Raw genomic sequence first — 24,569 nt, forward strand, 5'->3', positions numbered from 1 at the left:
GGCTCCAGCTCGGGGGCTTTGGGGACACAGAGGGTCCCAATCCCCTGTGAAGGAGGTGCCATGGCCCTGCAGCAGGGTGGGTGCCCTCCTTCCTCGCAGCTTCGTCTGCAGTTGTTGGGTTGTGGGGCGACATTTGGGAAGGGTTCGGGGCTGTGGCCAGGCTGGGGGCCAGCTCGTGATGCTGGGGCTTGGCAGCTCCGTCTCTTCCAGCTCTGTGCTCAGTCCAGAAACACGCCTGGCATTAGAGGGAGGAGGAAGAGGCTTGGTTGGAAAAATCCAACACCACCAACCTCCCAGGCACAGGGGCTGAGTCACTGCGGCACCGGGGCGAGGGGCAGGTAGGGGATGTGGAGGGGTGCAAAGGTGCTGGAGGCAGTTTGTATGTATCTGAACCTGACCTTGGTGATCCAGCCCAGATGCGCAAAGGGTTTAAACAAACCCAAGAGTGCCCGGATGCCCAAACCATGCTATATGTCTGGACTGAATGTTATAGGGAGCAGATTGCCCCTCAACTACCCTGTTTTCCCGAAAATAAGACCTAGCATGATTTTTCGGGATTTTTGAGGATGCTCGAAATGTAAGCCCTACTCCAAAAATAAGCCCTAGTTACAGTTCATAAAAAGTCAATTTAAATAGTGTCCACATGTAAAAAAGTAAGCACCTTTTGGAGCAATAATTAATATAAGACCCTGTCTTATTTTTGGGGAAACAGGGTGTGGAGGGAAAAAATGGGGTGGAAGAGGAGAGCCTCAGGAGAGGTGGAACAGTATTTGCAGTGTGTGAGAAATGGATATTTGATGGTGTCTCCTAAAAAATGCATCCCCCCCCAACCCTGGGGTCACGTCCTCAAGGCTGGGCTGAGGTTACTCTCATCCCCCTGTAGCCGCTGGGCTTCCTGGGGAGGACAGGCATCCCAGGGATGGTCCTCAGCCTGTGGCCACCTGTCGCCACTGGATCCTGGCCCTCTGTGCCAAGGCGGGGACTGCGCGGGCGGGCAGACTGACCTCCAACGGGAACGAGGTGTCCCAAAGCCAGCACCGGGAGGGGGCGGCTGATGGGGATGGTGGGGCACGGATGGGTTTGTTTACATTCCCTGCTGCTATAAATGGCCTGCGTGTCCCTGCACAGCGATGAGGAGCATCTCACACCTCCTCCATGCCTGGCGGGGGAGAGCTCCCATTCACGCTTCCCGCTGGTGATGGAGGGGAAGAGATGGGATGGGGCAGCGCTGGTGTCCCCAGTGCCTCCCTGCAGAGAGGAGCTGGTCCTGCCGTCCTTCAGTCCCTATTGTCTCTCATCTGGGGTTATCCTTTCTTGCCCCAGCCCTGGGCGTCTCATGGTGGAGGAGACTTGCACAGTGCCATCCCCAAGGGGACAGTGATGGCCATTTATGGCATTGTACAAGGCCACGTGTGGCTGGGAGCCACCGCTGATTTCCTGTGTGGATTTAAGCAGTGCCTGGAGCCAGGCAATTTGGGTGATGGGAAAGCAGCTCTAAGATTTGTCTGAGCTTCCTTGGACCCCAATCTCGTCTGTTGGAACCCATCTAATATTTTCTCTTGTTTTCTCTCTCTGTCTCCCTATTGTATCTTGTGACATTTGTCCTGTCTTGTCCCTTCCTCTCCCCATGGGGGACTGTGTCTGTCCTGTGTGACCTCACACCCTCCTTGCACCCCCTTTCCTGGTATGCTGGCAGAGTACAACGCCAAGCTCAGGGAACTCAACAAGAGCACCAAAGTCCCCCGTCCTCCTCTGAATCAGCAACGGTCCTTCTCCGGTTTGTTCATTCCACCTCCCTCCTTCTTTGTCCACCATCCTTCCCCTTCATCTTTCTCCTTCCACCTCTCTCCTCTCTCTTTCCTTCTCATCCTTCCTTTTCCTTTCTTCTCTCTCCTCTCTCCTTCCCCCTCATCACTCCTTTCTCCCTGTCCCTGCATGCTGAGTGCTCTGTGTGTTGCATGCATGTGGGATGGAGGGAGCCTCGGGAGACCTTCCCCATGCAGGTTCGATTTCCCTTTCTCAGGACGATGCTCAGGGACCTCCTTGACCTCCTCCAGTGATGGTGGAGCCCCTGGCCCTGGGTACAGACTCCCCTGCCCACACTTGGCTTTGCATCTCATCTAAGCCTGGCACTGCTCTCTGGTGAGGTTTCATTGCTGGGCTGGATCCAGCCCCTGGCTCCAGCCCCTCCAAGCTTTGCCCTGGCTGTGGGTCAGCCCTTGGGAAGCAAGAGCTGGGGTGCAGCTCTGCAGACCCCTAGTTCAGCCAGCTCCTGGCCTGGCAGGGTCTCACTTGCCTCAGTCTGGGGATTTTCCCCATGAGTCCATCTGCAGCCAGGTGGGGGGTGAGGGAGGGCCCCTGGATGTGCTTATTTTGGGGTGAAACATGGACAGACACATCAATTAAGTGCCCTGGGAGGAGGGGAACAGTAAACCTGTCTGTGCCCAGTGGGACAGGATGAGTTGGGCTCTGGCAGAGAGAGGTACAGGGCAACAACGTCTGCTGCTGTTCTTCATGCCGGGAGGGAGTGAGTTCGCATCTGTCTTTTCCCTGGGCATCGTGTGTCCCTGTGTGGCTTTAACTGCTGGGTGCTGCATCCCAAGGGCCATGGGATGCTGCTTTGCCCTCTCCTCTCCACTGTGGGGGCATCGCCTGGCTCTTGCCTGGCAGTGGCTCCATCATCTCATGCCCAGAAAGCAGCTTCCTCCTGATTTGGCCCAGAGACCCAGCTCCCCAACCACAAAACCACCTGGGTTTAAATCTCTTCTGTTTCCTTCTCCCCTGGCTGTTGTGCTACTGCCCTTCCCCAGCCCTAGAGCTGTATTTAATCCAAGGGCAGGACTTTGCTAGGAGAGGGTTGCTGCCAGGTTAGGGAGTTAAATAGGCAGCAGAATGGGAGGCAGTGCCAGAGATAGTGGTGGCGAGGGTGGGGAGCAGGGTGTGGGCCGCTGTTCCCCCTTTGTGATGGGGAACCCCCCAACTCCTGCAGCCGTGCAGAGCATCCTTGGGAGACTGGTGATGGTACCGTGGCTAAGGGAGGCTGTACATGTGCTGAAGGGGCACAGTGAGCAGGAGAAAGGAGAATTTGTTTTTCAAGCGTAGTTTCCAGCCCATAAATCACCCCGGGGGGTCAGGGGAGCCGTGCTCAGAGCCTGGGTTTCCTCCAGGCTTTGCTCTGGGCAGCCCGTAAAGTTTCCCACTCTCAGCTCCCGAACAATGAGTCTCTTTTTTCCCCTCTCGTCCCTCCCCTCCCTGCAGCTCCAGCCGCTTTCCATGTCTGGGGAGTGGTGCAGCCAAAGCCCGGTGAGCGCCTGGGTGTCCTGATGGGCCAGATCCGGCACCCTGCAGTTGGGTGACGTGCAGCCCTGGGTATGGAGCAGGGGGTCCCACACTGTAGGTGTGTGATGTGCACTGACAGCTGCGCTCTGGCGAGCTGCTGTTTGTGGTTCTCAAATGAAAAATGCAAAGCAAGGCAGACATATGTGATCCTTGCCTCTCCGCAGCACTCGGTCGCTGCAGCTCACTTTGGAATGTTCCAAGGGCTGCTCCTGGTGATGCTCTTGGGGCGTGCAGGAAACCCCATAGTGCGCAAAGTGGAGGGGTAAAAATAAAATGTAAGCGTTTGTTTTATTTTTCCTCCCCCATTTTGTTTCTCCCTGTGCTTACAACTCAGGGCTTTGTTCCCTTAAAGCGAGGAACAGGGAAAAAAAATATAAGGTGCCCCTATACAATGCTACCCTCGGCCATTGTGCCTGCAGGGCAGGTTCTCAGAGACCCTCTCATTCCCCTTGTTCTCTCCACGAGCCTTTTTAATGGCTGTCCCCTGTGCTGGCGAGCACCTGCAGAAGGGATCGGGGAGTTGTGTTTCAAAGCTGCTCTTAGTGGAATTTTCCAGGCCGCCTCCGTGGCTGGAGCCAGCCCCGTTGGCTCGCGTCCCCCGCCTCGCAGCCCGGCCGCCTCTCCCCCCCCAGCTGTGATTTTATTGTTGTTGCCGTTCACTGGGCTGATTATTTAGAAATGCGCCCAGGCAACCTCCCTCCCGCGCCCCCAGCCCTTTACCCGCTCCCAGCCCATTCCCCAGGGCCGGGACAGCTCCGGTGCGGGAGCAGGGAGGAGGGGAGGTCAGCGGGTGCGAGGCGTGGGTCCCGCACGGAGCCCCGGGGAGTGAGGGGAAGCAGCTGATGGCTGCTTTTCCTTCGCCAGCCCGTGGGAAAAGAGTTGGTGTTTGAAAAGTGCATTTCCTGGAGCGTGATACTGGCCTCTTTTTTTTTTTTCCCTTCTTCTTCTCTTTTTTTTTTTTTTATTTTCTTCCCCCCCTGCCCTGCAGTGTGCTGGGCGATGGGGAGTGCGAGCCCTCCCTGCCTCTGCGAGAAAGGTGGAGGGGATGGTGCTGTCACCTCTGCTAGTGGGGCTGAGACCAAGGGTCACCCCACTGCTGTGTGGGTCCTGAGGGGGGTCTGGGAGTCCCATGGGGCTCTGAGCTGTGATGCTCTGCCTGGTTCCCCTGCACTGAACCCAGCACCATCGTCCCTGAGCCCTAATTAACCTCTTTGTCAGGCAAGATGGGGCAGAGAGTGTGTCTGGGCCTTGCTGGGGGTTTTTGGGTCACACCCCTCATCCCAGCCCCCCAAAGCCCCTGCCTTGTGCTGGCTTTGTTCTCATTCCTGGGCTTTATCCCAGCCCATGGGATCGCCAGTGGGCTCTACCAGACCCTGACAGCCTGGAGTAACTCGTTCTCCCACAGTGAATTGCTTGCTCCCTTCTTCCCCCCAGAGTCTCGGAGCCCCTTAGTGCTGCCCCAGGCTGTGGGCACTGGTGGTGCTGGGGTCTGGGAAGGTGGTTTTCGGGCAGATGGAGAGGAGATGCTGATCTCCCCTTTTAGGAAGGCTTTGTGCTGGTGGGAGGAGATCAGCAGTGGTTTGTTGGGGTTTCCTGCACTATTCCTCTGGGGTTTTTCCTCCTGACCTGGTGTTCCCTCTGCTTTAGGGACTCAGAAAAACAGACTTTTTCCACTGCTGTGGTTGAAGCTGCATCAGGCTGCAGAAGTGGGGATGCAGCTGAACTTGGCTGCTCCAGTGCTGGGGGATATGACCCTTTCCCACCGTGATGCTGCTGAGAGGTGCTGGTCCTCCCCAGCTCTGCGGGGCTGGGCTGCTCGCAGGATGCTCATGCCCCTTGCACCCACCGCCTGGGGATGCTGCCTCTGAGTGCAAGACTCAAGGTGCTTGGGAGGGCTAGTGTAGTGGTCCAGCCACTAGCCACACAACTCTGCCTTGCTTTTTTGCTTGGCCCAGGGCCAGTGCTGTAGGGTGTATCAGCTCCAGCTCAAAACTGACCATGCTGGTCTGGGGGTTAGATACAAGTGAGTGCTGAAGCTGCCATCTTGGCCGGGCAGAGTCCTCTCTCTGGTACCCAGCCCTGGGGGGACTTCTCGGATCAGCCTTGGAGCATCTCCTGCTGGTCCCCATCTCAACTGGCAGCTCCTCACCCATCGGCCACCCTGTGCTTGACCTGCAGGGGCGCAGTCCCGGGAGAAGCCCCTGGAGGAGAGCACCATCCCTGCCCGCAAGCGGAGCCCCAGTGACAGCCACTATGAGAAGAGTTCACCGGAGCCCAGCTCGCCCCGCAGCCCTACCATCCTCTCACCTGAGGTGGTCAGCACCATCGCAGCCAACCCTGGCGGGAGGCCCAAAGAGGTGTGCTGGGGTGGGGGATGCTGGGGTGAGGGAGTGGCTGGTGGGGTGCAGCCACCTCTGGAGAAGGAGAAGGCTTAGAGGGGCGTATAGGACTTCTAGCATCCATAACATCCTGCAGGGTTGTGGGTTGATGATGCTTTTGGTGGAGGTGGTGTCCTGGAGGGTGCTGACCATTGTAGAAATGGGACTGACCTTTTCTCCTGCTCTCTCCAGCCTCACCTCCACAGCTACAAGGAAGCCTTCGAAGAGATGGAGGGTGCCTCCCCCACTAGCCCACCCTCCGGTGGCGGTGAGATTTCCCCCCCCACCCCAGCCTTCCCCGTCTCGCCACAAACCCCTTACTCCAACCCCTGTAAGTGCTGCGGCTCCGGGAGGCGGAAGGGCTTGATGGGTGGCTCTCGGCAAGCCAGAAATTCGCCAAGGGTCAGACAGCTCCAGGCTCCAGACACCCACCACCATGTTAATCACTCCTCCTCTCCATCCTTCTCTCTCTTCCACATCCCACCACTTCATGCTGCCATCAGCATCCCACTGCCATCAGCATCCTGTGCTCGACACCCTCCCATTGGCTTTTTCCCACCCTTTACTCCCTGGGACATTTCTTTGTTGAGATTCCAAGTGGGCTAAGGAGAGAGACAGATCCAAAAGACAGCATCCTTGCACTCCATCCCAGTGCTGCACCTCCCCATCTTTCCTATTGGCATGGCAAGAAGGGCAGTGAGGCTGCAGTAGCAGGCGAGCCAGGTGGAGGCAGGAGGGACTGGAGACTGGGAGGGGGCTCAGGGCAGACCCTCGCATGCTGTGCCACTTCTCACTCGCTGTTTCCAGAGCAAGATGGGGAGAAGGCTGGGAGGTGCCAGCCCTTTGCATGCAGCTTTTCTCTGCTCCTCCAGTGTGGCATGCCTCCTTTCTGACTAACCCTGACTGTGCAGTTGTGGTGGGTTTGTGTGGACCGGGTTTGTGTGACTGACTTGAGCTGTAAGCCCTGATGAGCAGCCTTATGTCAGCACAGCAAGACTCAGGCTGGACCAGTGCAATGGAGCAGTCGGTCAACTGGGAAACTCGAAAAGTTGGCAGCCCCATCCTACCCGCCCCAAAACCACTTTTGTAGGCTGGATGCTGAGGGATGCTCCGGGCCTGAGGATGCTCAGGCTGGGTGCAGCCCTCTCTGGTGTCATGTCCTAGTCGAAATGGGGCTGCCTGCCCCTATAGCTCAGCCCATAGGGCTCAAGGCTGTTTCCTCCTGTGCTGTTACTGTTATTCCCCTGCAACCTGCTGGCGTTTGAGCCCTGTCTCGTGGGATGTAGTGACCAGAGTGTGAGAGTGTCCCTGGGGCTTTTGGCAGCTCAGAAATGGCCCCGTTGTTCCAGGGACCCAGAGAGCTTGGCCCCAGGGCAGTAGCTCCTTGGCAGTGGAACAGTGACTCATTCTGGGGGATGAGTCACTTGCAGAGGTGATGGGAACAGCCTGGCTGTGGATGTGGCCTGGAGGCAGCGCTCCTTAGCCAGCACCAGCCAGGGAGGCCTGGGAGGCCTGAAGCTGCAGCTTGCAGGCTTTGCCAGAGTGCTTCCAGGGGAGGATGGAGGACAGATTCCCTTCCATGGGGAGATGTTGGTCTCAGGGGAGTTCCCGGCCCCGGATGGACCCTGCTGCTTGTCAGCCAACAGAGTGTGAGCTGACACTGTGGCTTGTGGCTGACCAGATTTGGGGAAATTGGACACCAGCTGGGGAAGACGCTGCCTTCTTCATTTCCCAGGGACTCAGCTGCTCCAGCCCCAGGCTGCTGGGGGTCCTGGCCTTGGGGTGAGGGTCTGGCTTTCCTCTGGAGCACCCACCACCCACCGCCTCCCGGCCTCGCTGTGGGCCCTGTGCCACCAGTCGGGGACGTTCAAATGCTGATGGAGGGATGTGCCCTCTGGTCCCTCTTGCTGGAGATGAGACCCAGGGAGATGCAGCATCAAGGAGATGGGTCAAAGCCAGAGGGCAGGAGGGGAGAGAAAGTGTAGTCTGCCTGGGGAGGTCCACCCTGCCCTGTGAAACCCTGCTGCCCTGTACTGCTGGTGTGTCCATACCGTAGCCATACATACATACGCAGCTCCTCTTGGTATGTATGTATGGGCACAGGGGCACAGACCTCATGTGTGCATTACCACCCCTCAGGGAACATGCACTTGTGAACATCCTCACCCACCCATCGAGCTGGTCTGCAGGGCTGGGAGTTCTTTGGCAGTCCCACTGCCCCTTTTGCGGGAGTGATGAGCTGCCCTGGGACAGCACAGTCCCACCTCAGCCAGACGTGGCGATTGGCAGAGGGGGGTTAAGGTTTGGGAGTGCTGCATTGGGAGGTGGCTGCTTGCACGGAGGCAATGAAAAAGGCTTCATGCCTATGGTGGGACCATTCCCTGGTGGGGATGCTGCTGGGAGATGGGGTCTGGGCCTGCCGCGGGAGTTGCCCGCTTACTCCATCCTGCCAGCCCTGCAGTGGGGCACACTGCTTATTCCTGGGTACCTCCTGCCTTATGTGCATCCTCAAATGGAGACGGGGATGGGTGCCCTTCCCCAGGGTGCTGCTTCACATAACGGCTCTTCCTGGCAGCCCCTGACTGCAGCTGGTGGGTGGGACGTGTCATGTGGGCTCTGAACCCCTGGGTAGTGACAGCTCCAGCCTTTCCGACGCTTCACCTCCCACTCCTCAACTAACACTCTTGTGTTCCCTGTGCCGACAGTGCGTTCTCCCCCCGGCCTGGCCAAAACCCCTCTCTCAGCACTGGGGCTGAAACCCCACAACCCGGCAGAGATCCTGCTGCATCCAGTGGGAGGTGAGTGCGGGCATGGGGGCTGCAGGTGTTTTTTGGGGAGGTGTGTCTATGAGGATACTTCTGGAAGGGTCCCCTGGCTGGAGAAGGCACTTCTGCCTGCATTTTTGGGCCAGGTAGCCCTGGGGTCCTTGTCACCTACTGTGGTGACTCTGGGTCTGTGTGAGGGTGGGGGATGTTGGTGCTGCCCAGGAAGCTTAGCCCAGCAGGGTCTCTGGTGGTGGAGGCTGGAAAACCCTGGGGTCCTGCCTCCTCCCCAGCCCCATCTCCCTCCCTCCCTTCCTTCTTCCCTCCCTCCTTTCTCCTCTGCAGCACAGCCAGAGAGGATTTGCTCTCCAGGAGCTGAGCCTGTCAGCTGGAAACAGTATCCAGAGCCCTCTCCATTTCAGAGAGTGGTCCCTGGGTGCAGAGGCCCCGCTGTCCTGGGGACGTGTCCCAGAGCAGCCTGCCAAGCCAGACCTCACTGCTCCCCAACACCTGAGGCCCCTTCCTTGGCCATCTATGAATGTAACCTCCCCAAATCCTGGCTAAGCCTGCGGGGCATGGCTTGGCTGAGCCCACCCAGGGACGCCCTTTTCCCTCTGCCCCCAAGAGCGAGCTGATGCTTTTTTGGTGCTTGCTGGGTTTCCTGGAGCAGCCCTTTGTGGTGGCTCCCCACTGTTCCCTCTTCCCCACCTGAAACCAGCCTCTTGGTGTTTGGACATCATCTCTGGGATGTCCAGGTGGACCCTGGGTCTGTGTGAGGCCAGGGGCCGAGTTTGGGGTGCTGTGTTGGGGATTTGTGGGGCTCTCCTTTGTGCTCTGTGTGCCCCTGCCTGAGTAAGGCAAAGCTGCTTAACTCAGATTTCTCTTTGTTTCTGTCTCTCACACCTCCCTTCTTCCTCCTCTCCCTGATCCCATCACTCCCCTGCCCCTCCGTCTCTCAGAGCTAGAAGGGGAGGCGGGCGGTAGCTCTGAAGAAGGTAAGAAAGGCTTTTCTTTCTCTGTCTCTTCTCTCCTCGTGCTCGCTGTTGGGACTGTTGATCAGAGCAGGCTCCCACTGTTTGCGCCGGCAGCCTTCCCTTGCGCTGGCCCCTAGGGATGGAAGAGCCTGAGTCTTGCTGGTATTGCTCCCTTTCGAGAAAGGGAACGTTGTGCTTTGTGTTGTGGTTGGCTCCCCCAATGTCCAAATTGGCGCTGGAGATCTGTCATGTTGGGTGGCGATCATCCATGGGGGCTGAGAGCTCTTTGTCGGTGCATGGTATCCTCGCCGGTGGCATGCTGGGGATGCTGGCATGTCACGGCCAGCTTTGGACAAGCCTGGTGGGGGGCTGGGAGCAGCAGCCCCAGTTCTGGGCTCCTGCCTTCCCCTTCTGGCTTTGCTGTTGCTGTTTGGAGCGAAAATAAACCGAAGTGCAGCACAAAAGGTCACTAGGCACAGAGGCCACCAGTGTGCTGCCGGCTCAGCCGGCCGGACAGCAGCACAGCGCTGGCAGCCAGTGTGCATCCTCCGCTGTCCGGGAGGCTGCCAAAATTCCCCCCACCTCTCCCATCCCTGGGCTGCACCTCTCCTGGGATGCTGAGGACTGGGCTGACCTGGGACAGAAGCTGGGAGTGGCTCTACCAATGCTGGGGGGCACAGATCCCAGGGGTGGCACATTTCCCAGGAGGATGGAGGCTTAGGGAGTGGCCGTGATTCCCTGGAGTGCTGCCTGCTATCTAATGGTTGTTGGGTGGTTTTGCTTTCTTCTTTAATAAAACTTCGGGCCCTCAGGGCTGGTATGGGGAACCGTGTGCTCAGGATGGGTTTTGGGGAGAGGATATCTCTTCTCAGTGAATTTGCAATGCTTCCTGTGGCCCCAGGAGCCATCGGTGTTTCTCCCCCAGGAGTTCCTCAAAATGCACATAACCAAAACGTGAACATTGTGTAATATGGGAGAAAGTGTTTGCTTGAAGCGAATGTTCTGATTCTGACTTTTCAGCAATGACTTCTTGGATACATTAAAGGATGTCTGAAGATCCTGCTCTGGCTGAGCTGAGTAGCCACTACCAGCCTCTTGCCCTGCTTTAGTCCTCCCTCTTGCATAACATGATGTTTTTTTGGGGGACTGAATCTGCAGGGATGTGTGTTTTGGCTTAACAAAGCTTAGACTTAACACCCTCTGCACCAAGCCACAGGCTTCATAGGTTCCCTGCCCCGCTGGTCTCTGCTCAGCTGCTCTTGGGACCGGGGGATGCTCTGGCAGCGCGGGAGCTCGGGGCCTGGCTGCCACCTTTAGAACAGCCCGGCATGGTCACAGTGCTGGGGATTTCTGGCTGGAGCAGAGCCCCACTTGGATTCGGGATTCCCAAATGACTGCCCACCCCCTGGTGACTCAAGGCCTGTCTATTCTCCCACTGTCTTCCCATCTCTGGAGCCTCTTAAAAAAAAATACTAGGATGAAAGATCTGATTTTTTTTTTTTTTTTTAATCTAAAAAAGCCTTGATTGAAACTTCCTAGTTTGGTTTTTTTTTTTCTTTCTTTTTTCCCGTATTGAGCCAAACAACTGGAACACATTGCTGTGGCGCACAACGTGCTTCCCCGTGGGCTGTCCCCCAGCCCGAGCCCCCGGCTCCTGCCTCCATCCAGCTCCCACCTTTGCGGGAGGGGCTGGCATTTTCGCAACCGTTTGGTCTTAACCTCTTGCAGGCTGACTCATATGTACTGTCTAGCTAATTTTAGTCAGGGGTGGGGAGCTGGGGGAGAAAAGTGAGTAGCTGTGAAATTAATTTAATTACCTAAGCAACGATGAGTTTCTCGCAGCTGCCCTGGGCGTCCCCCTGGGCAGTGCCGTGTCCCTGTCACTCGGAGCTGTGTGTCCTGCTTCAGATGCTGGTACCCAGCCTGTGTTGAGGTCTTTGGTCTGATTTGGCTCATATCTTCCCTGGGGGGTTGAGCAGGGCACAGCAGGGAGATCAGCCCGAGGGATGGATGGTTCTTTCCCTGTCTGCAGGTGAATGGGGCATGGAGACACTAGGGAGGAAGGAGGGAGACCCATGACAATCTTTTTCCTTGCAACCCCCTGGTCCAGCACTGAACACAGAGCTGTGCATTGGCATTGCTGGCTGTGAGCAGGCTGGCTTGCTGGTAGGCTTAGCCGAAGCCTGTCTGTTATGACTAATAATAATAATAATGTTTGTCATGCTAATTACTACTATGGAGCCGCCTCAGGCACGGCCATCCTGGAGCCAGGGACCTGCAGGGGTGCCTTAGGATTTGACGCCAGTGGGTCTCGCTTAGGGTGTTGTTCTCCAGCATGGAAGCAGTCGGTGGCACGTGCCAGCCCACGTGTGACACGGCTGCTGGGGCATAGGGCGACAGGGCTGAAGCTGCAGCCCCTTCATCTGTCACAACTTTTGGGAGAAGCTGGGGGTTGCACGGGCTATTGTAGGGATAGGAACCAGCCTGGATGGAGCAGGAGGCAGAGAGGAAAGGGAGGAGAGAGGGCTGGGACTGGCGGCTGCCTTGGCTGGTGATGGCGAGCCCAGCCCCCTGCTCCTGACATGGGACAGCTCGGCGGCTCCAAAGGAAAATTACTTTTCTTGGTCATGCTTGTGGGTTCCTGTTTCAAGCCGGGCTGGCAGTGAGAGTGTTGGATACTGCAGTGGAAATAGCTGGAGCTGCTCTCTGGTCTGTTGCTGGAGATGGCTGGCAGAGGTGGGCTGCACGGGGCAGAGACCGCCAGGCATCGTCGTCAGTCCCATGTGAGTCAGCGCAGGCTGGTTAGAGTCATGACTATTTTTAGGATGAGCAGGGGGATGAGCAGAGAGCACGACGTGTGCTTTGTGGCATCCCGGGTGGGGAGGGACGCTGACTCAGAGCTGGGCGGAGCGGCCGTGGCACGGGAAGGGACCACGGTCCTATGTGCTCTGGTCCCCTTGAGATCAGGTACTACCCCCCTCCCCATGCCATGACTTTGGGTCTTCAGCATCCATTGGAGCAACCTAAAGGCCCAGATGAGCAGATGTGTTTTTCCACACCCCCTGTGGGATATGGGATGAGAGAAATGTGCAGTTGGAGGAGCTCAGCTCAAACACCTTCACTGTCTGAAATGAGGATACTGGGAAAGGCATGGCCCCCTGCCCATGGGAGCTGTGGGCTCATCTGTTTTTCTTTTGCTGCAGAGCCCAGGAGCTATGTCGAGTCGGTGGCCCGCACGGCCACAATAGGCAGGGGAGGGACCCTGCCCGCCGCCCAGCCCGGGGGCCCGGAGATGCCCACCAGGAATGGCACCTTTGCCAACTCCTTCCCTGCCCCCAGCCCCGTCTCTACCAGCAGCCCCATTCACAGCGTGGATGGGTAAGGCAGTGGGTGCAGGTCTGGGTGGCTGGTGGGGCTGGGGCTGAAATTCGAACTTTGAAATTGCCTTTGCAAGAACCCCCATCTCCCTATGCAGGGTTTAAGGGTCCTGGCTAACCGTGCAGCTCACTGCCCTGAGGACACAAAGCTGGGTCACTGGTGGTCACTGGTCCTTGGCAGCATCTCGCTGGAAACCCAGCCCTTGGGGTGGGAGGAGGTATGGGGTCTGTGCTAACCCCTAGCCCTGGGTTGGGCTGAGCACTGGTGCCCTGTGGCGCAGTGGAGCCATTGTCCCTGTGTCCTCTCCACCCTGCCCATCGGGTGTCCTGCACCAGCTCACCTGGTGAGGCTGGCAGGGAGGAACGAACCCGGCATTTTGCTAGGAGAGGAGCTGGAAAATGCTCTTGTCTCACAGTAAGTCATATTTTGAGAGGGAATTTGGATGCATGGGGGAGCTAAAGCTGCCACCAGTTGCTTTTATGCAGCTGGGAGGACCCATCCCACTGTTGCTTCTGAGCAACCAAGCAGCTGGCTGGCACTGTGCCTCAGTTTCCCTGTGCACCACTCACAGGAAGGTGCCAGCCAGCAGCAGGAATGAGTGATGGTGCTGAATCCTCCTTTTTCTCATCTCTCCTCAGGGCCTCCCTCCGCAGCTACCCGTCGGAGGGCAGCCCCCACGGCACGCTTACACCTCCCCATGCCTCGGCTGAGCCTGTTTACCGGTCGCCTGTTGGCTCCCAGATGCCCTCTGCTCACAGCAGCTACCAAAACTCATCTCCATCTTCCTTTACAATGATCCAAGGTGGGGTCCCAGGCTCAGCATACACCAGCCCTGACTACCCTGATAGCCGAGCTGGCCTCCAGCCGGACCTCCAAGCTCGGCCACAACCGCAGGTCAGTGTGGCGGGGGCCCATGTCCTGCCGGGGAGCCCCCGCACCCTGCACCGGACAGTGGCTACCAACACGCCGCCCAGCCCTGGCTTTGGGCGAAGAGCCGTCAACCCCAGCGTGAGCGGTGCTCCCAGCAGCCCCGGGCTGAGCAGGCATGCCGTGGCGGCCCACAGCAACCTGGTGGCCCCACCGGGGAGCCCCAGCCTGGCCAGGCATCAAGTTGCGACAGCCATCCCCCCTGGCAGCCCCCTGTATGGCTACCCCAGCCCGGAGGAGAGGCGCCCAACGCTGTCTCGGCAGAGCAGCTCCTCTGGCTACCAGCCTCCCTCCACGCCGTCCTTCCCGGTCTCGCCGGCATACTACCCCGGCACGAGCACACCGCACTCCTCCTCCCCGGACTCAGCTGCCTACCAGCAGGGCAGCCCCACGCCACAGCCCGCGCTGCCTGAGAAGCGGCGGATATCGACAGGGGACCGCTCCAACAGCCTGCCCAACTATGCCACCATCAACGGCAAGGCGTCTTCGCCCCTTTCCAGCGGCATGTCCAGCCCCAGTGGTGGGAGCACCGTCGCCTTCTCCCACACGCTGCCAGACTTCTCCAAGTTCTCCATGCCAGGTAAAGGATGCTGTCGGAGGTCCCCATGTCCCCCTGCCCAAGGCTCTCCCCTCCTCCTCCTCACCAGCTGGCAGGGAAAGAGTTTGCGGCCACGTCCTGATTTACCCCTCCTGCCCATCCTCAAACCGGTAACACTGCCAGGGCTCGGGCCATTTCCTGCACTTTCTGGTAAATCCAAACAGGAAAAGCACCGACCCGGCATCACTGATGTAAACAGTACCCAGAGTTGTGTACAGGGAGATCAAAGCACCCGGAGGCAGCTTTTCTCTGCCGTGGGGATGTGCTGACCTCCCGACCCTGTTCCCAGTGGGCTTTACCCCGCCAAGACCCTGCTGTGGTGCTGCCTCCCCATTTCAAACGTCGTGTTGTGCCCTGGGTGTCGCCGTGCCTGGAACGCCTTTGCTGGCTCCCATTATGGGACACCTCGGTGACGCCAAGATTGGGATGATAGGACAAGGGGAATAAAGCCGTGGGGCAGCGGTGGCTCTGGCTGCCCGGCCGGTTTTGCTGCTGAGTGCACAGCCCTTTGTGGGCAGGCTGGCGCCCGCCCCGGCCCTGTGACTCGCTCTGGCTGGGAACCTTTCCCAGCTGGGAAGCACAAGCAGTTAAAAACCATAACAATTAACAAGCTGGCTGGGAAGGGGAGCAAGCCTCCCACCTCTCTGAAGGTGACCAGGTTGCAGAGGGCTGATATAACACATCTCCAGCAGTGATGCTATCTGGCCTGCTAGGTTGTTTGCTCGGTTGTTTTTGGAAAGCAGGTGGCTGGAAACATTGCCCACGTAAAGTGGTGGCTTCACAGCTGGAGGACTGGCTCCCACTGGGGCCATCTCACTGGTGGGCATTGAGTTAGGCAGGGTTGGGCAGGGGGCTGCATTCCTCATGGAGCACAGTTCCTCTGCATGGAGCAAAGATAAGGGAAAGAATTTATTTTTATGATAGATGAGCCAAAGCTTGAACATTAGAGAGCAGTGAAGGTCCCCTGAAGTTAAGGGATCTCTCCGCCACACCCTGGACATGTCTCTTTCTTCCAACAGCTTTCATTTCACCTGGCCAACTCCCTTTTAAACGATGAATTCCCATTTTGTGTCTGCTTGTGTGGCAAGGAGGCTCATCCCACACACAGCCCTTTGAGAGCCCTTGTGTCTGGGTTTAGCTTTAGATGCCCAGCAGCCCCCTCAGCTCCAGCTGATGATCAGCCTGCCTGGGTTTGGAGGATAGGGTTATGGTTGGGGCTGAGGAGGAGGTCTTAATGCTTTAGCCAGATTTGCTAAAAGCTCATGTGGAGTTTTAGATGCAGCATCTTTTAACTTTTTTCTTGTCTTCTCTTTCCTTCTTTGCAGACATCAGCCCCGAGACTCGTGCCAATGTCAAGTTTGTGCAAGACACTTCCAAGTACTGGTACAAACCGGAGATCTCCAGGGAGCAGGGTGGGTAGATGGCGCAGGGAGAAGGATATGATCAAGGGAGTCATGGTCAGGAGTGAAGGTGGATTGCAGATACTCAGACCATGGCAGACGGGGGGGTTGCAGCCCAGCTCAGCTGCAAGTTTGCATAATGTGGGCTCCCCAAACCTTCCTCTTGGTGGAGGAACACTGGTCCCCACAACATGCAGTGGGTCTATGCAGTTTGGGGTGCAAAGCACCCAAATCTTGAGTTGAGAGAGCTCAGAGGGGTCATGGAGACATGACTAAAATAAGAAGTGAGAACACGGAGGGGACAAGGTGCTTCAGGGTCAAGGTCACAGCATTTGTCCCCTGATCCCTGCCTGTTCTCTAGTGCTCAGTTGCACAGAGCTGGGCTGGGTGGGAAGGGATGCTCTGAGTTGCCCATGCAAGGGCAGCGGAGTCTGGGAGGAAGTGAGCCCCTGCCTGGTTCCAGATCCCCTCGAGAACCCCACCCAGATACGCAGATGAGCTGGGGCACCCCATCCCAACCCACACACTTGCTAGTTTTGGAGGGCTCATTGGCTCTCACCGTGCCAGCTCTGAGGTCTTCCCTCCTCTCCTGCAGCCATTGCACTGCTGAAGGACAGGGAGCCAGGGGCTTTCATCATCCGAGACAGCCACTCCTTCCGCGGAGCCTACGGCCTCGCCATGAAAGTAGCTTCTCCGCCTCCCACGGTCATGCAGCAGAACAAGAAAGGTATTGTGCTCTCTTCTCCATCCCACGCTGAGATGTTTGCCATCGTTCGGCCAGGGCGAGCGGGCAGCCGGCTCTGCTGTGCCAGTTGTGCCCTTGGGTATGTGCTGATGTGGCAGGATCCCCCCCTCCCAGCTGTCCCCTCACAGGGCACAGGGAAGCACCAGACACCCTCTGCTCTGAGCAGTGGAGGGCTCAGGGGCAGCTGCATCTCGGACTTTGGCCTGGCTTGGGGTCAACCCTGTGCAAAGGCCTGGATTTGGGGAGGGTGTGTGGGCTGGCAGGGACCCCTCCCTCGAGCTGGAGCACTGGTTTCCACGTGGGACTGCAGAGTGGGAGGAGGAGTGGGGTGGCTCTGATGTGAGAATGTCCCATCTCTTCCCAGGAGATATCACCAATGAGCTGGTGAGGCACTTCCTCATCGAGACCAGCCCACGGGGTGTGAAACTAAAAGGATGCCCCAACGAGCCCTATTTTGGTGAGTGCCCCCAGTGTGCTTCCCGCATGTGGGGTTGGGTTGGGAAAGCCTTGCCTGTGCTGGGCTATCAAAACAGACTATCTGGGAGAGCCCCCATCACTGTTACTGTCTCTTGTCTCTGCACAACCGACTCCTGTGAGCATTTGGGATCTCTGGGGCCATGCACATTCATGAGTGTACACAAACGTGTGTATATACAAAGGTATGTACCTTCCTGCACACACATGTAGGAGAAATGATGCTGCTGGGCAGGGTGGAGGGCAGGGTCTCCCCTTGTTCGATTTTTTCCCATGGTTAATGTGCTCTGAGGCGCTGCATGAGGACATCTGCCCCATTTGTTGCTCCTAAGGTGACCCTGGCATCTCTGCCCCCTCTCTGAGCCCTCCATGGTCATGGTGGTTTCAGCAAGAGGAAATGCCACATGTGGCGTTAGGACCAGTGAAGAAACCCACCAAAAAGCCTGTTCCCATCCACCTGGAGCAACAATGATCTACCACCAGGGAAACCCATGTCCCCAGCCCTGCGCTGACCATCGCCCCTCTCTCCCCAGGCTGCCTCTCGGCTCTGGTGTACCAGCACTCCATCATGCCCTTGGCCCTGCCCTGCAAGCTCGTCGTTCCTGACCGAGGTAAGAGCCAGGACCAGAAGGGAATGTATCCACCCCAACAGCCTGCAGGGATGGAGTGGATTTCCAAGCAGGGAGCAGCAGTAACTGTTCCATGTCTTCTAGATCCCATGGAGGAAAAGAAAGACACTGCATCAGCCACCAATTCGGCCACGGACCTCCTCAAACAGGGTGCAGGTGAGTAGGGAGGGCTGTTGCAGGGTGAATGTGGCCCAGAGTAGTGGCTGACCCCACTCCTGGTGTCTCCTTTTCCAGCCTGCAATGTCCTCTTCATCAACTCGGTGGAGATGGAGTCACTGACGGGACCCCAGGCCATTGCAAAGGCTGTCGCTGAGACACTGGTGGCTGACCCCACACCCACTGCTACCATCGTCCACTTCAAAGTCTCTGCACAAGGCATCACCTTAACCGACAACCAGAGAAAGTAAGAGCCCTCATGGCCATGTCCCTGGGTCCCCAAAGCCAACAGGGCTGTGATCCAGGGAGTGTGTGGCTGAAGGATGTCCCTGGGGTGGCATGAACCTGATCATGTGCAGGGCTGGCCTTTGTCCTTGACTCCTGGAGCATCCTAGGGGAGACCTATGGGAGTGTCCCCTATGCCAGTGGGGCTGGGCTGTGGTGGGGCAGTAGTGGGGGCTCTCTGGCCCTGATGCTCACTGCCATGTCTTTCAGATTGTTCTTCCGGCGACACTACCCCCTCAACACTGTCACCTTCTGCGACCTGGACCCCCAGGAACGAAAGTGAGTGCTGTAACCTGGGGGAGCAAGTGTTCCCTGCCCCCTTCTCTCCCTGACACTCCTGGGCTGCTTGGAGAAGGGTCTTTGCTTCCTCTGTCCTCCTTACTCATGTGGAGGGCAGGGATGAAGGGTCCCCTTGGATACCATGGGGCAACTTCAGCTTCTCCTGGTGACTTCTCGGTATCTCCAAGCATGCTGGGGTAGAGGAGTGTCATAGAACTTCCATAGAACCAAGCCTGTGCAAAGCCAGGCTGGCCCTCCATTGTTGTTGCCATGGCCCCCATCCCATCCCCATCTCTCTGTAGGGTGCAGGAGGCACTATCCCTCACACCTTCTCTTTTCCTTGCAGGTGGACTAAAACTGATGGCAGCGGCCCAGCGAAGTAAGTACTTTCTGTGCTCGATTCCTCCCAGCTGCTGTCAGGGTGGCTCCTGCTTCTGTTTGAGCATTGGCTGGGAGATGCCATATGCAGGACAGTGTGAGATGGCCTCAGCTCCTTGCTGCAGGAACGAAGCATGTGGCCATGGTTCTGGGTACTCAGGAAGCACCTTTCAGCCTTAAATTCCTGGTCAGAGCAGGCACGGCCCTGGCTGAACTGGCCTTACTGGAAACTCAGTGGAGTCAGTGGGAGGCAGCTCATGGAGCAGAGCTGGGGGTTATGCTGAGGGTGTGCGAGCCACCAGCCAGCCCTTCCCTTTCCTCCTGTACTCCCTGTCCTGACCCACAGGAGTGCAGAGCTGCTGGCTGAGCCCATTTCCAGGGGTCAATTCCCACTAATTTTAGCCATTGTGTTAGCAAAGGGTTTTTTATTAGAATGTCCAGCTGCTGGGATATTTCCCCTCTCCAATTAGAAATGCCATGGCCTGGGCCTGTCTCACATTCTGTTCCCCCATATTTATAACTTGAGTTTGCACGTTCTAATTAAAAAAAAAAAAAAAGAACATTTTATTTATCAGACAAGAGACAGACAGAAATAACCACATGGTCTCACTCAGTGCCCCGTGTCCCCACATGGCCTTCCCAGTGTTATGGGATGTCTCATACAGGGTCTACCCTGATGCCCAGCCCATCATTTCTCTGTGGTTTCAATGGTCATTGCCCAAAGTGAGGCAGTGTTGTGATCATCTGTAAGGTCCCTTCCTGGGAACGATCTAGGGAAGGTGGCAGGGATGGTCAGAGCAAGGGAGGTTTGGCCAAGAGATGATGGAAATGCAGTGCTGGCCTTGAAAGAAACCGCAGCAAAGGGAAGAGTAGACTGGTCTTCATGCAGACTGGTTGTGATGTCTCCCTCTGTACCATGTAAGGTGGATGTTAAAGAATGAGAGGTGGACAAGATGATGCTGGAAGAGGGTTGTGGTGTTCCTTGGGTGAGCAATGCTGCCAAACCTCACTGAGCCTCTCACCTTGTCCCCACCCAGGCTCTTTGGCTTTGTGGCCAGGAAGCAAGGGAGCACCACAGACAATGTCTGCCACCTCTTTGCCGAGCTAGACCCGGACCAGCCAGCTGCAGCCATCGTCAACTTTGTCTCCAGGGTCATGCTTGGCTCCGGCCAGAAAAGATGAGCCGGTGCTTGCAGGTGATTCTTGAATTTTGGAGAAGGACTTGGAGCTGATCCGAGAAGGAGTGTGAGGAAGTGCATTGTGGGAGAGGGAAGTGAATTGGGGGGGAAAAGGGTTGGAATTTTGGAGGAAAACAGAAAACGACAAACAAAATCCCTACGAATACCCTTAAGAACTCAACACAAGCCAAACACATACATAGAGGAACCAAAACCACACACCTACATAAGACAGCCACAAAGTCATGTCAGACGGGATGCATGATGTCCCAGCACAGGGAAGGTGACCAAAGCGAAGGCAGCAGCAAGAGGTGTGTTCCCAGCTTTCAGCATCACGGTCCTGACTGATGACATCTACGTGGGACCGAACGCGGGACCATGACTGGTGTTTTCCATCTGGAAAAAAAAAAGGAGACAACCAGCAAAACCCATGGAAGAAGCTCCATCCCAGCAGCTCCATCAGTGAACGTCTGCTGCATGTTTGAAACAATGCATAGGAGATAACAACGTGGGCTGGGTCTGCAGGACACTGGAGGAGATGCCCTTGGAAACCTTCTCTTGCATGGCTGCAGTGGAGGGTCCTCGCTGGCCTCCACACTTCTCCCAAAACCTGCTGGCTGCCTGGTGACTTCCTGGGATTTTGGGGGGGCTTAGTCCTGAGCCCTCCCATCCCTGGGGAGCTTGGCCATGGGCTGATCTCTATTGCTGACCCAGAGCCCAGCACTGGTCACAGGTGAGCAGCTGTGAGTCCACCCAGAGAGGGGGGTCATGGCATTTTCACACCTCCCTAGGGGTGCTTTGGTGCCCCTCAGCCCTCGGGGAGGTGTGTGTGGGGGCTCCTGCTGCTCCTGGGGAAGGCAGGACCCTCCCTGTGAACCTCCTGGGAGGATGCAGAAAGTCGCCTCCTCTCCCATCCCCTTTTCCCTCCCATCACTAGTCCTCTTTGGCAATTTTCTCCTGCAGCCTGTCACATGTTCTCTTAACGCAGAAACCAAAACAAAACAGAAGGGAAAGAAAAACATTGTAATAATAATAATAATAATGATAATTATAATAATAGCGGATGCTGGCACAGGTGGGTTCCCTGTGCAAAGCAGCAGACCCGTGGCTACCCCTATTGCGCTCTTCGGAGACGCGCAAGCGGTTTTAAAATTGCATGGACGTTCAAGTTGCACGAAAGGCGAATGACTACAAGTAACTCAGGCGCTTTTTTCTCCTTTTATTTTGGAGGCCACGTTAAAAAAAAAAAAGGAAGAAAGTTAAAAGAAAAAAAGAAAAAAAAAAAAAAAAAGGAAAGGACCTGCGGTCGCTGGGCAACGTTGGCTCAGTGGGGAGGTAACAGGTCCTCCGAGAGCCACCCTGCTCAGCACGCATGTACCCCCAAAACTGGCTGTCTGGAGGCTCACCCTCCTCTGAATGCACCGTGGTTTTGCAGTGACTTTGGTGCCGTCGGCTTTTCCCTTTGCTTTGGGAGGTGAGGAGGGCCAGCTTGAGGGTGAGAGGGGCAAAGGGCCCCCCCATGCTGCTGCAGCAGGGGGAGATCGTGGTTGGGGGGCAGCAGGTGGAGGTTCCAGCCCCGTGATGCTGGGCGGGGTAGAGGATGCTTTGGTCACACGTGCAGGTTTGAGGTGGGGGAAACGGTCATTGCTGAGCCCTCTGCTGCATATATCCCCCTGAGAGCCTTTTGGGAGAAGTTTTCAGTGCAAAGTGGCCCAAATAGTTTATTGGGGGCAAAAATTAGAAATATAGCACTGCAGCCCCCCTGGAAAGCTTGCCTCCCTTGGACTGCCTTTGCCTTGATAGCTATAATATATGTATGAGCTATACTGACGAAATACTGTAAGCTAACAAAATTTTAAGGAGGAAAAAAGGTTAAATTTACACTCCAAAAATATTTATTTTTGCCATATCGCTTTCTGCATATCATATCTCCCCCATTATATCTGCCTGCCCCCCCTTTCCCCTGCCCTGGGGAAACACCTTCATGTTAAAAGAAAATGCAGAGCAAGGAAAAATGTGGATGGGGGAAGAGGTGCAGGGGTCCCCCCGTGTCGGGGCAGCGCATGTGTGCCCAGTGTGCATGTGTGTGTGCGTGTGTGCGTGTGCGTGGGGGAGCGGCGTGGGCGCCCGGAGGGGCTGGCACGGCCGGAGGCTGTACTGATGTGTGAAAGGATGCATAGCAAGGAGTTGGTTGTGAGATGGTGGCAGGACAGGAGGTTTTGGGGGGGCTTCCCCCCTCCCTGGCCGCACAGATGCAGAGACCTTTTCATTTTTGATGTTTCCAAAAAGCGATTCCCTCCTTCTGCGAAATTCAAGCGAGATGAGAGATGATCTCACCTGTAATCTCCTTACCCTGCCGTTCACCGATTAGAGAAAACACTGTGTTTATAGATATATAAAGATATATTTTTGAAAGCCTCTATTTTTCAGACTCGGTTTTCTCACTGCTAAGAAAAGAGATGATAATAATGTAATTTTATTTTAATCTGCTGCCTCGGAAACCGGTGCTTGAAACCCCCATTCCTCTTTTTCTCCCCGTACAAATGAAGCAGATCTAAGCACCCCAGAGGTGTTGCGTAGAAGCCGACCCCAGCAGATACGTGCTGACAGCATCACACCTGCTTCGGGCCGCGCACGGCTTCGCCACTAACCTGCTAGATGGAGATTAAGACCATATCCAAATCTTGAACACTAACAAAATTGTCTGATGATGATTATTATTTTTTTTAACAGAGCTAATCACCTTCCAATGATGTAGCCAGGTGTTTGTCAGCTCCCTTTGATGGCACTTTTTTTTTCTTTTGTCTCCTTTTTAAAGTTACATTTTTAGATGTAACTACCCTTTCTGTCCCCAGGAGAGACCGTCAGCTGGCATTGAGGATCACCCAGCTCCTGGGGCTGGTGGGGACCCAGTGTTGATATTTTTTCCTTATGAAAGGGACAGAAAATACTCTTTGTTTTTATTCTTTGGTTTTTAAATGCAGTCATGGTATTTGAGATTTGAGCTTGCACGAGTTAAGCCCAGCATATGTTTCGTTGTAATCACACTGCCGTTGTCAGCAGCCGGATGGTATTTCTCTCTCTCTCACACAAACACACACACAAACACATCCCTTCTTCCTGCACAAAGAACTGCATATATTCTTGCCAAAGATATCCTTAAAAACGCACTTTTCCCCACATATATAGATATATATATAATTTTTTTTTGCGTGTGTAAATTTATTGTATGTGCCCTTTTTGTGTTGGATTGTTCTTCAGAGGAGCCCCTTCCCACCCGTCCTCCCTTTGCTGTCAATGTTGCTATTTGTTGGGAGATGCTCCTTGCGGGGGGTCGCTTGCTGCCTGTCCCAAATGGTAGCACATGCAAGGTAGAAAATGTGGGGATCCCGTTCAACGGGGCTGCCTCTGGCTCTGCCCCCTGCAAGAGATGTTTTGGGGGATGATCTGTGTCATCATCTGCTGATGGGATGCACCCATCTCATGGTCTTTGCCAGGCCCCCCATTGCCAGTGGAGATGGGGGCTCAGGGGTTTAAGCAGATGAATTGAGCAAAGTTTGGGGTTGCTCAGGATGCAACATTTGCTGTCTGCCTCCTGGTCAAACCACACATGGAAAACAAACCAGGTAGGGAGAAAAACCCAGCCCAGCCTCCAGGCATCGATTTTTCCAGTGAGTTCAACTGCCTGAACCAAAGTGCAAAGAAAATCCCCACCCAGCAGGTTGGGCGGGTGAAGAAACCAGTTGCCCCAAAAACCCCAGACAGGAGCATCAACAAAAGGCAACCCTTCCCAAGGAGCAGGCAGGAGGATCAGACAGCAAAGGAGCCCGCAGGGGCTTGTTTCATTTCATTCGTTTGTTTTGCAAATTGCGAGGTTGGTTTGGGGTTACTCTTTTTTTTTCCCTTTTTTTTTTCTTTTCCTTAAAAAGGAAAGGAAAAAAAAAGGAAAAAAAGGAAGCAACCTGATGTTTCTGTTGGCGGATCATGTGCCGCCGTGTTATGCGTGGGTTTTTTGTTGTTGTCTTTGTTACTTTGGGAATGTTACAGATTTATTTGCTAATCAGTGTTAATGAACAGTTTCAAACTTTTAGACTTGCCCATTTCTGTGTATTTATATAGATGGAAAAAGAATACGTTATATTTTGTATCTTTGTGCCCATAATGTCGTGCGTGTAAGGATGACTTTGGTTGTACCATGTCCCTGTGTGAATGTGACTCTGCTGTTGTCTTCCCGTTGTACAGATGTTGGATTCTTTGCTGTTCATCGTATGGCTTTATAAAGTGGTAAAAACAACAAAAAAAAATCAGTTATATAAAATATACTGTTGCTTGGAATGCCAGCTTGGTGTCTGGATTGTTGGAAATGTATCTTGAAATTTAAGGGAGCATAGGAATAAATGCTCTGTTCTTTTTGCACAGAGGGGAAAAAAAAAAAAAAAGAAGAAAAAAACCCGTAAGCCCCGGCGGGTGCTGTGTTTTCTCTGGGCTGTCATTCCCCCCGTTCTCAGCAGCAGATTGGGGCCCCCGGACAGCCGGTGGGCGTGGGAAGCAGGGGTTGTGCTGCTGCTTGTCATCCTCCAGCCGCAGCTTGTGTTCACCAGATGCTCGCTAACCAGACAGCCCCAAAACTTCCTACGTGGCTCCAGCTCCAGCTTGGGCTTTTGTTAACCAGGAGGGATCTCTCCGGCT

At 55.6% G+C, this 24,569-nt stretch overlaps 1 protein-coding gene across 11 annotated transcripts in view; it reads left to right on the forward strand.

Annotated features, from left to right (window-relative positions):
- TNS1 (tensin 1) overlaps window positions 1-24,220 on the forward strand; it is a 54,655-nt gene extending 30,435 nt beyond the window's left edge. For 3 of the 11 annotated variants that reach the window (XM_065637702.1, XM_065637704.1, XM_065637707.1), the window contains 16 exons: window positions 1,697-1,777; window positions 5,518-5,696; window positions 5,910-6,048; window positions 8,423-8,515; window positions 9,439-9,474; window positions 12,657-12,831; window positions 13,470-14,338; window positions 15,682-15,768; window positions 16,352-16,483; window positions 16,866-16,958; window positions 17,509-17,586; window positions 17,689-17,760; window positions 17,839-18,007; window positions 18,256-18,324; window positions 18,671-18,703; window positions 19,740-24,220. In XM_065637702.1, coding sequence (XP_065493774.1) covers window positions 1,697-1,777; window positions 5,518-5,696; window positions 5,910-6,048; window positions 8,423-8,515; window positions 9,439-9,474; window positions 12,657-12,831; window positions 13,470-14,338; window positions 15,682-15,768; window positions 16,352-16,483; window positions 16,866-16,958; window positions 17,509-17,586; window positions 17,689-17,760; window positions 17,839-18,007; window positions 18,256-18,324; window positions 18,671-18,703; window positions 19,740-19,884 — 2,450 coding nt within the window. In that variant the 3' untranslated portion in view covers window positions 19,885-24,220. The remainder of the gene's footprint in view (window positions 1-1,696; window positions 1,778-5,517; window positions 5,697-5,909; window positions 6,049-8,422; window positions 8,516-9,438; window positions 9,475-12,656; window positions 12,832-13,469; window positions 14,339-15,681; window positions 15,769-16,351; window positions 16,484-16,865; window positions 16,959-17,508; window positions 17,587-17,688; window positions 17,761-17,838; window positions 18,008-18,255; window positions 18,325-18,670; window positions 18,704-19,739) is intronic. The other 8 variants (XM_065637709.1, XM_065637712.1, XM_065637705.1 and 5 more) reach the window with 7 other exon arrangements.
- Window positions 24,221-24,569: the final 349 nt, after the last annotated feature.

This window comes from Caloenas nicobarica, chromosome 6, assembly GCF_036013445.1.
Source record: "Caloenas nicobarica isolate bCalNic1 chromosome 6, bCalNic1.hap1, whole genome shotgun sequence".
NCBI classification, from domain to species: Eukaryota; Metazoa; Chordata; class Aves; order Columbiformes; family Columbidae; genus Caloenas; species Caloenas nicobarica.